Source organism: Echinops telfairi, unplaced genomic scaffold (genome assembly GCF_000313985.2).
Source record: "Echinops telfairi isolate 266 unplaced genomic scaffold, ASM31398v2 ScPeMD7_23;HRSCAF=83, whole genome shotgun sequence".
Classification (NCBI taxonomy): domain Eukaryota; kingdom Metazoa; phylum Chordata; class Mammalia; order Afrosoricida; family Tenrecidae; genus Echinops; species Echinops telfairi.
This window is the reverse complement of record NW_022103920.1, coordinates 5,271,053-5,281,511: the sequence shown is the minus strand read 5'-3', so window position 1 is coordinate 5,281,511 and position 10,459 is coordinate 5,271,053. Positions and strand designations below refer to the sequence as shown.

At 49.9% G+C, this 10,459-nt stretch overlaps 1 protein-coding gene and 1 pseudogene across 1 annotated transcript in view; both read left to right on the top strand.

Moving 5' to 3' along the window:
- LOC101652663 (maltase-glucoamylase, intestinal) overlaps nucleotides 1–10,459 on the top strand; it is an 86,839-nt gene that overhangs the window by 37,438 nt on the left and 38,942 nt on the right. Inside the window, exons 14-18 of the mRNA XM_045288906.1 lie at nucleotides 532–616; nucleotides 3,914–4,031; nucleotides 5,496–5,667; nucleotides 7,850–7,966; nucleotides 9,714–9,868. Of these exons, the coding sequence (XP_045144841.1) occupies nucleotides 532–616; nucleotides 3,914–4,031; nucleotides 5,496–5,667; nucleotides 7,850–7,966; nucleotides 9,714–9,868 (647 nt within the window). The remainder of the gene's footprint in view (nucleotides 1–531; nucleotides 617–3,913; nucleotides 4,032–5,495; nucleotides 5,668–7,849; nucleotides 7,967–9,713; nucleotides 9,869–10,459) is intronic.
- LOC105979624 lies at nucleotides 1,355–2,102 on the top strand (annotated as a pseudogene).

Here is a 10,459-nt window from a genome sequence, read left to right as displayed (position 1 = left end):
CTTTAGACCTCAAACTATAAAAGCTGTGTTGTGTCCATGCGGCAATGCATCGCAGGCAGTAACACAGCGTGTACAGTTATTGTTGATGCTATATTGTTTTTGTTGACCCTCTTATACAGCTAGTCTACTGTTTTTCTTTAAAATAAATATTCAAAAACATTTAATCCACTGATGCCTAAATTAATGTAATTTTATTGGTATCTATTTTTATTTTGAAATTTACCAGTAGCTGCTGCATTTCCCACCCTAGGCTTATACTTGAGTCAGTAAGTTCCCCTGTTTTTTGTGGTAAAATTAGGTGCCTCAGCTTGTATTTGGGTCGGCTGATACTCGAGTATAGATGGTAATCTGGAATGCCTTCTCTGATTCCTCAGAAGCAAGCAGTCACCAACGGGTGATGCAGTAGATGTGCCAGTGTTTCTCAGTAGTTTCTCGTCCCTTGTTTTGCACGACACGAAGAACGAGAGCAGTTTCTCGTTCCTTGTATCGTAGGACACGAATGAGAGCAGTTTCTCGTCTCTTGTTTCGTAGGACATGAATGAAGTTGCCAGCTTCGTGGATGGTTCCATTTCAGGATGTTCCAGGAACCATCTGAATAACCCCCCGTTCACGCCCCGTGAGTCCTGGTGTGACAGTCCCGGGGGGGAGTGGCGATGTGTGTGGGACATTTTCGGTTCATGAAGATGGATGCGGGTAGGCTGAAGAGAGGTTGTAGGGAAGTGTGCAGAGGGGAAGGCAACCCACAACACACCTGCTTTCCTAAATGAGACGGAAATCCAAAAGGGACAGTCATACCCCCACCCCACCCTGCAGCTTCAGGGAAGGCCCAAGCAGGATTTGCTGCAGACACCTGAGATGGGTGGTCAGCTGGTCACACTTGCATCAGCACGCCCTCGGCTGAGTATTTTCCAGAAGGGAGATCAGAATCCAGGTCTGGGCTGCAGGGGAGGGCTGAGCCCAATGACGTCCCTCCTCTGTGGGAGGAAATGAATGAAGCCAGAGTGCAGGCCCAGGAGTTCAGGGTCAGGGCAGCCAGCACGGTCCTAATGAACTTTGGTTGAACTTTGATCAACTTATCAAAGCTGCCTCCCAGGGTGTGGATCTGGACTCGGGCCCTCTTTAGCATGGGGACAGAACTACAGGCCCACAGCCAATGGTTTCTTGCCTGAGAAAGGAACGGAGCTTCTAGATCACAGCGTGTTAGGGAAGACTTCCATTCTGGGCTGCAAATGGCTTCTAACAGAGAGGCTGGAGGTCTGGCCCACCCAGAGGTGCCTTAGAAGAAAAGACTCCTCGCACAACCTGGAAGAGTAATGGAGCAAGGGGGTGGGGCTAGGCGAGTGCAATGACATACATGGGGACCAGGAGCAGCTGTGGAAGTGTCCTGGCTGGCCAAGCAGGCCAAGCACTACAACGGCATGGTGACGCGGCCTCATCCATGAAGGTGGTGCCAGCTCCATGAACCTCTCTCCTATGAAGACCAAAATCTCCTCGCTGTGGCCTACAAGAATGCAGTTGGTGCCAGGCGCTCTTCCTGCAGGGTCATCAGCAGCACTGAGCCCCAACAATGGCTGATGGAAAGGAGAAGAGGTTGAAGAAGGTGAAGGCTGAGCGGGAGAAGATTGAGAAAGAGCTGGGGACTGTCTGTAAGGATGTGCTGGCTCTGCTGGACACATTCCTCCTCTAAACGGCACTGGTGTTCAGTACGCGAGCAAGGTGTTTGACCTGAAGATGACAGGTGATGACTACCTGGACCTAGGAGAGGTAGCTTCAGGGAAGCAGAGAAACTATGTGTAGCAGAGGTAGATTCAGGAAAGGCAGCTTCGGAGGCTGCCTTTGAAATCAGCAAATATCCCGCGCAGCCCACACATCCCTCTGGCTAGGTCTGGCCCTCCACTTCTCTGTGTTCTCCTGTGAGATGGGATCCAGCAGGTACCCCAGCAGGCTGGCCTCCTAGCCAAACATGCCTCTGATGATACCATAGCTGGACATTCGCAACCAGGATTCCTAGACGGACTCCCCACTCATTGTGCAGTTGCTGGGAGACAACCCCATTCCCTGGACGGGGGCAGCAGGACAAGGATGCGGGCGATGGCCATTGAAGATCCCTCAGGTCCCTGCCTCTTTCTTCACCCACCACCCTGTCGTCACCCAGTCACAAGCACTCAATATCTAGTGCCAGCCCATCTGTGTCAGCCGCAGACCACTGGGGTCTGCTGTCCAGGTTCTCACAGGCATTGCTGGACGGATGGTTGCTTTGAGGCCTCAGGAACTCGGGGTTTTTTTTTGCGGGGGGTGGGGGCTCTGGGGAGGCTTGGTTGTGCAGACTAGCTCATTCTGAAAGAGGCCTTTCCCTATGCCTAAGGATCAGAAAATCCTGGCAAAGGGAATGTGGACATTTGGAAAGGCAAATTAGCCAACACAGGCCATAATTGATATGTAAACGACCCATTTCAAACAAGCTGATAGTGTTTTGTGAAGCAATGCAACTTGGGCACAAGAACATGAACCCACCCCCCTCTTTCTTCAGCTAATGACAAACTGTTTCAACCTGTGGCTCACGACCCCTTTGGTGGTCAAAGGCCCCTTTCACAGGGGTCGCCTGATTCATCACAGTAGCAAAAGTACAGTGATGAAGGAGCAACGAAAATCATGTTATGGTTGGGGGTCACCACCACGTGAGGAACTGTATTCACGGGTCTCGGCACTAGGAAGGCTGAGAACCCCTGTAGTCAGCGAAGCTGATAACAAAGAGACAACTGCCCCTTCCCGTCCACTTTGTAATAAACTATTTAAGTGAAGGTTCAGTACAGCCTCGTTTTGCCTCTTTAAATTATATGCGCACAAATCTTTTCAATGCAATGCCTCTGAAGTTTTGGTAGCTGTAAGTTGTTTTTTTCTTTTTCAGTGAGGGTTGTGATTGTTTAAAAATCATGGATTTATTTTTTTGTAATTCTGTGGCTACTGTCCTTGCATATCCTGACAGCGCCACGTGTGCTAAGCCATGTCGATCAAGAAAGTGATTTATGAAAGTCTATAGAATTTAGACTTCTAAGTTAAATGTTTTGGAATCCAGTGGGTAGATAAATTGCTGCTTTGGGGATAGAAGATGGAGGAGGTGGAGGAGGAGGAAGAGGAGAAGGGAGTCTTGATCCCACAAATCAGCCATTAACAGCCCAAAGAAGCCCAGTTCTACTCTCACATGCACACAGCTGCCAGGAGTCGGATCGACTCCATGGCCAACGGTTTGTATATTTGGCTGGTCTGTTCTGACGAGAGGACAAGCAATCATGGGCAGGTGAGCCAGAATCCAGGGCTGAGGGGTGTGAGTGGCAGCTAAACAGTTCAGATTTCATACTTTTGGTCACAGAAGCTACTTGCATTTTAAGGCGCTGAGCTCAAATTGTTTTGGATAGATTAGAAGATAGGCCAGAAGTAAACAAGCCACTGAGAAGCTCTGGCGATAATGAGATTAAAACAAAAAAGATCCCAATGGAGTTTTGAGCAGGGCTGTGTGGGGCTTTGGGAGTGGACAAGAATAGATGAAGCAAAGGGGGGTTCTGATGTTACTCTTTCTGAGACGTGATCAGGGAAGAGGTGGGAACAGGCATACATTTATGCTTTCTTCCAGTCCTTGATGACGTGACCTAGCTCGTCAGGAGGAGTCAGCTTCCGCCTTGAGTCTAAGTAGATCCTTTTGGCTCCCCATGCCCATTTCTAGTCCCAGACGGGAGAGGGCATGGGGCCAGCACAATCCATTTGTTATAAGAGCAATGAAATATAGTGAGAATGTAGCAAGACTGAATGCAGGCTGGCCATGACCCATGCTGGCCCAGCAGAGCACCATGTGATTTCTGCGATGGCCAAGGGGAGGGTGTCCCTGCTTCTTGCTGACACCCCACTCTTGCTGTAGATATCCTGGATGGGTTCCTGTACCGCATGACCCTCTGCCTGGACGCTGTGCAGGAGTGGGGCAAGCAGTATGATGTCCACAACCTGTACGGCTACTCGATGGCGATCGCCACCAATGAGTAAGTCCAACTTGCTGTAGACTGAGTGCACGGTCCAGTGACCCATCCTTCCAGGTGTCAGGTGACCCATGTACATGTATATTTTTTAATCTGGAAGAATAGAGAAACCATCTGGCCCTTGGAAAGATGGGAATCCAATTAAAACTGTTGAATGTATAAAATGAAGGAAAGAAAGGATGGATGGATGGATGGATGGGTGGGTAGATAGATGGTGGGTGGGTGGATGGATGTTACAAAGGTTGGGAGAAATAAGAGTGAAGTAACATGTCCAAGGTAAAAGAGCTCACAAATAACAAAATCAAATTCCAAGTTCACTTCTGCATGAATCCCTGGTCCAGGGTTTTCTCCTCTGACACCTTTCTAGACAGGAGTGCACAGGAGGTGCGACTCAGCCCCCGTGTGGTTGGTGGTTGTAGCTACTTGCTCAGCATCCTTCTACTGAGCTTATCTGCCTTTCCGTAGTCACATTCTGTACTGAGGAAAAGACACAGAACGTCCTGTACTTCATGACCACTGGGACAATAGGGACCCAGACCACACACACACACACACACACACACACACACACACACGAGGTCACGGGAGTAATTGTACCATTTTCAAAGTTCTTGGAGAAATTCTATACTCAACGTTTTCAAATATATGTGTATCTATAGACTCTCAATTAAAAAATATATAAAGGAAACATTTATGCGGCTGATAAAAGCACACACACAATTTTTAAGTGTGCTTCCTGACGATGAAATGATTACCAAAGGATTTCCAACTCGAAGGAGTTTGCTTCCTACCGGCTGTTCATAGAGCCACTTCTGTGAAGTCACAGAATACGTGTAATGTATTTCTTCAATGAACTTTGGATACCTCTACTTTCTAGGTGTTTCAAGGCAGCTTGTGAAATTCTTGGATATTATGGGGTTAATGTAAGGTGGCCAGATGTCCCACTTTTGGCGGGACAGTTCCGATTTCTAACAATTTTTCCCGCATCCCGCGGCGTTTTAAAAAAGTCCTGATTTTCTGAAAGAATGTATGACAAGCTAGGGTATACGGTTTTTGGCTGCCATGTGGCTATTTCGCCAGGATATGAGTTTTATCAATGATGTCCCGCTTATGTCCTGCTTTACCAATGCTAAAATCTGGTCACCTTAGGTTAATGGTATCCATAAATGACCTCAAAACAAACACAAACACACTCACTGCTGTCGAGTCAGTTAGAGTCAATCTTTATGGGATCAGACAGTCTCATCTTTCACCCACCAAGGGGCTAGTGGGTTCAAACTGCTGCCCTTGCAGTTAGCAAGTAACCCTGTACCACCAGGGCTGTTCCTCATTTCTCCTCATAGCCACGCCCACTCTACTGACAGAGAAAGAGCTTAAAGAGAAGCTGGTCCTTGGTAGTGAGGCTGAACTTCCTGGGCCCAGACGAGCTGGGTCGCGCATGGATTCACCAACTCTTTCTGCTTCTAGAGCTGTCAAGAGCGTCTTCCCCAATAAGAGGAGCTTTCTCATTACCCGCTCCACTTTCGCTGGCTCTGGGAAGTTTGCTGCCCATTGGCTGGGGGACAACGCAGCCACCTGGGAGGACCTTCGGTGGTCCATCCCTGGCATGCTTGAGTTCAACCTCTTCGGTATCCCCATGGTAAGTGCCCAGCCCCAGTCCTCCTGTGAATCTCTATATCCTCAGGAAGCTCCCCTCTAGAACGTTCCACACCGTGAATCTCAGCTCCCTTGTGAATCTCCACTCCCTTGCTCACTGAGACCCGGAGTGCTAGATCTGGGGAGTGTGAGTGCGTCATCCACCCAGAAGGTGTGGGGAGCAAGGACTTCATCTGCATCCATAGGGCTCTGATACCACCACATGTTTGCCTTACAAAGATGAGGCTGCCTCGAAGTGTTATCTCTGGGACAGTTCTCTTTGAGGAAAAAAATCCAAAAATTTAAGAGTGTTTTTTACATATAATTCACACATCATACAGTTCGATGGTTTAAACATATTAAAAAGAGTTGTGCAATCAGCACCTAAATAAATGTTAGCACATTTTCTTCTTTCTTGTATTGTTATCATCCACCCCCAATTACCACCGCCCCTGCCATCACCCTAAGGAATGATATAAATGCAGGTACTCTCCCTATCCTGTATTTCATATAAAGAAAAACATGCCAAACAAAACAAAACAAAGTAACAATCATAACAAAATAAAATAGAGGGAAAACCTCAATCGCAAAGAAAGCAGGAAATAATAAAAGTGAGAATACATTTAAGCTGGGTCTAAAAGGAGAACAAATGACAAGGTGTTAAAATTTAACCTAGCTGCATCTACTGTCCACTTTCCAATACACCCTGTCTGCTCACGCGGAGGGGTCCTTACTGAAACAGAGCATCTATGCCGACAAGTGCATGCCTCACTGCCCAAGGAGCTGACAGACTTCATGAGCTGAACTCATTGTCTGTGAACCCAACACCCAGATGAGTTGGGATAGCATTGACCAGGTGCTTTGAGGGTCTTTGAGTTAAATCCAGCATATACAAAGGGGCTTCACAAATTTGGTGGAAGAATGGAATAGAAAGATAATGGAATTTTCCCATGAACTTTTTGAAGCCTGCTCCTGTGTTCCTTGGTCTTCTCCTGTGTGCTGGGCCCTGAGCTAGATCTCATGCTGAAGGCAGAGCCATGCACATAAGAGCATGCAGTTGATGGGGACAAGATAGATATGGATCACTACATCCAATGATCAAAGAACACCATAAGCTAAGGTGCAGGTGCTAACCAGGATGCACGCTTTAATGCTGAGGGAGGTTCTGAGACAGGAACTCACTAGCTTGGGAAAATGACGCAGGCCAGGGGATCAGGAGCGAGCCAGGAGGACTTAGTGGGAAATATGGCGCTTGAGTTTGCCGTGAGAAGTGGGCCTGTTTCATCAACTGATCGGGGAGAAGGTAGTTTTAAGACTGAGAGCCCCCGGAAGGAAAGGCATGTTCCTTGTATTTCTCTGGGAATGGTGTGTAGATATCCCTGGGAGGCAGGGTGGAAAAGGATGTTGGAAAGTTGGGTTGGGACCATGCTATGAAGAGCCTATAGGATAAACAGCAGGGAGAACCTGGGAGGTTTCCAGCAGGTAAGTCATGGGTTAGAGTCCGGCTTCCTCTAGATCAGTGGTTCTCCACCTTCCTAATGCCGCAACCCTTTCATACAGTTCCTCGTGTTGTGGTGACCCCCAACCATAAAATTATTTTCGTTGCTGCTTTATCACTGTAATTTTGCTACTGTTATGAATAGGGAGACTCCTGTGAAAGGGTCATTTGATCCCCAAAGGGATCGTGACCCGCAGGTTGAGAACTGCTGATCTAGAGGGGCCCTGGGGACACAGCAGTTCAAGTGTGGGGGGCAGTTCAAACCTACCAGTCACTCCCAGGGACAGAGATGAGGCATTCTACTACAGTCAAGATAAAAAAAAAAAAGATTTAATCTTAGAAACACTAGGTAGCAGTTCTGCTCTGTCCTGCAGAGTTGCTGTGAGTCAGACTCGACTTGATGGTAGTGGGTTGTTTTTTTTTACTGAACACAAATGAGGAAGCCTAAGGGTACTCTGGGCCGTGGGCCAGCAAGGGTGGACATGGGCCTAGCCTGCTCAGTCAGGGCCCTGGTGGCCAGAGTGGGCAGGCCCCGGTGTGTATCCTACAGGTGGGTGTGGACATCTGCTGTTATGTGGTGGGACCTCTGCTGGGAGGTCCCTGGTGGTGGGATGCGGAGGTGGGGGGATACGGAGGTGGTGGGATATGGAGGTGGTGGGAGAGGTGGCCCATGGTGTATGTCCTCCAGGTGGGCGCAGACATCTGTGGCTTTGCTATGAACGTGACCGAGGAGCTGTGCACAAGGTGGATGCAGCTGGGGGCTTTCTACCCATTCGCCCGGAATCACAATGGCCAAGGCTACAAGGTGAGGCTCCCAGGAGATGTGGCCCACAGAGACAGGGTGGACTTTAGCACGGCGTCTGTCTGTCCTCACCGGGGACCCGGTGGAGTGATCGCCAACAGAGTGCCACTCTCATGCTCATCTGTTGACTCGCTGGTAGCTGCCCAGGCCTGGTGGGTGGGGTGTCCTTAAATGCCCTACCACCACCAGGGACCAGGTGCCCTCGAGTCAGCTCTGCCCCAGGCACCTCCACGTGTGTCAGAGAGGAAGTGTGTCCCACAGGGTTTCCAAGGGCTGACTGCTTTGGAAATCTATAGCCAGGCCTTTTTGCCCAAGATGCCTCCAGATAGACTCCCACCTCTAGACGTTTGGTTTGTAGCTGAGTGAGTACATTCAGGGCACGCGCTCTCTCTGCTGTTGGCGTCTCCCAGGAGCTCCCACCAACTTCTGTGTGCTTCACCTGCGGCACTCAGCCTGTTGAGGAAGTCGGACATGTCCAGATGACTCCGGTTTCCTGAGAATAATCCGAGAGCTAAAGGGACGGAGCGCGGGCTGGGCGTTCTGACCTCCCTGCGATACTCAGAACCCGTGCAGAGCGGGAGTTCCAGGATCCTGGGCGAGGAGGCTCTGTCTCTTTCTAGAAGTGCTTTATGGCATGCTGGGTGAAGGAGGGGTCCCAGAGCAGACCGGTTTTCTATCCAACCGCGCTTTGCTCCATGTCGTTGACTGCCCTTCCCTCAACGCCACTTCGCTCATCCCACCTCCTCCCGAGTCTCCTGGCTCTGTTCCTCCTTCTTCCCTAACCTTGTGAACTCTGTGTTTGGGCAAACGCAGCACACTGGACCTCAAATGGCTGCTGATGCTGAGGTGTGCGTGCCTCCCAGGTGCAATTGTTCTTATAGTTCAGTCTAGCCCAGGCCGGGTTTCCTTAGGCTGTGCCAGGGTATGGGTCCTCAACAGTCAAATGCGTCCTTAGGAGTGACTTTGTGATTATGAAAAATAATACAGACAGACAGACAGACAGGGGAACACAGGGGCTCCTTGTCCCTATGTCAGGACCGAGAGGGTGAATGTATTTTCTAATGGGTATGTATAATGGGGCTAACAGATCTTTCAAAAGGCACACACGTCATAGAGTGAACATGTTACATAGGTAATGGGTAATATCATAAGCAGATAGCACAATGAATAGGCAACGAAATGACTCAGCTACTTGATCTTGTGCTATTTGACTTTGGATGCCCCTGAGTCCTCTCCAGGGGAGCAACCTATGATTTTTCTGTATCAGAAAGAGATGTCAGATGAGGGCTTGTTATCTTTTACAGTGGGTTGGGCGATAAAACCTCACTGCTCTTATCTACAGGTAACTTTCAGGCACGTCAATAGCCAGATGCAGGAATGATTCATCTTTTGTGGTCGCTCCTGTATGACAATTCCTTTACGGGGAGTTGTTGCAGGGATTGTGTTCTATCATGCGGCTGTGTATCGACATTTATTTATATCTCATAACCTGGAGGGTCTTCCCCCACCGGAGTCGGCTTTCCAGACCTGCGTAGAGGATTTAGCTGTGTGACATTGTCCGTTCACCAGTGTTGTGCATAAGGTCACTGTCAGTCGGAACTGACTTGACGGCAGCTAGCAACAAGAGCAGTAGCATTATTGGGCTGGGTAACTGCCCAATGCAGGGTAACTGCCGGGAAAGGGGTCTGGAGTCCTGCCAGGGCTTCCTTGATGCCAGAGCCAGGCACAATTGTCACCCTGTGTGTTGCAGGACCAGGACCCTGCCTCCTTTGGTACTGACTCCCTGCTGCTGAAGTCCTCCCGGCATTACCTGAACATCCGCTACACCCTGCTGCCCTACCTGTACACGCTTTTCTACCGCGCCCACACCCGAGGAGACACGGTGGCCCGGCCCCTGCTGCATGAGTGAGTCCCCCGTCAGGTGACATCTGAGCAGGTCCTTGCATTTTGCAAACGGACACAATCCTAACCAGCTACTCTCGGGCGACCCCGAGTTAGGGTGACCCCCATGTGTCAGAGGAGAACTGGGGTTCCAGAACCCGGGTTTTAAAATCAAGTTGCCACGCCTTTCTTCCGAGACACTTCTGGTGGTCCACCAGCTGCTGAGCTTGTTAACTGTTCGCCCCACCTGGGGGGCTCCCACCCTGAAGCGCCCAGTTGGCTTCTGCAGGGGGACTGCTGTCTGGAAGTTGCTCAGGGGGTACAGGCAGGGTGCATGGCTTGGGCCCAGGTGGGAGGTGCCCTGGACTCAAGCACCTGGCCTCAAAGACTCAAGGGCTGGTCATGTTGGCCCTCACCTCACGGTGTGCCTGCGGCAGCTTCCTACCTTCTCTGACCCCCTGCATCCTCTGCCACAGTCTATAGGATGAGGAAGGTCTCGTCCTAGGAAAGCGCCTTGGTGGCTCAGTGGGTCATGCATTCAGCTGCTAACCACGAGGTCAGCAGTTCCAACCCTCCGGTCTATCCATGGGAGGAAGATGAGGCTGTCTGACTGCC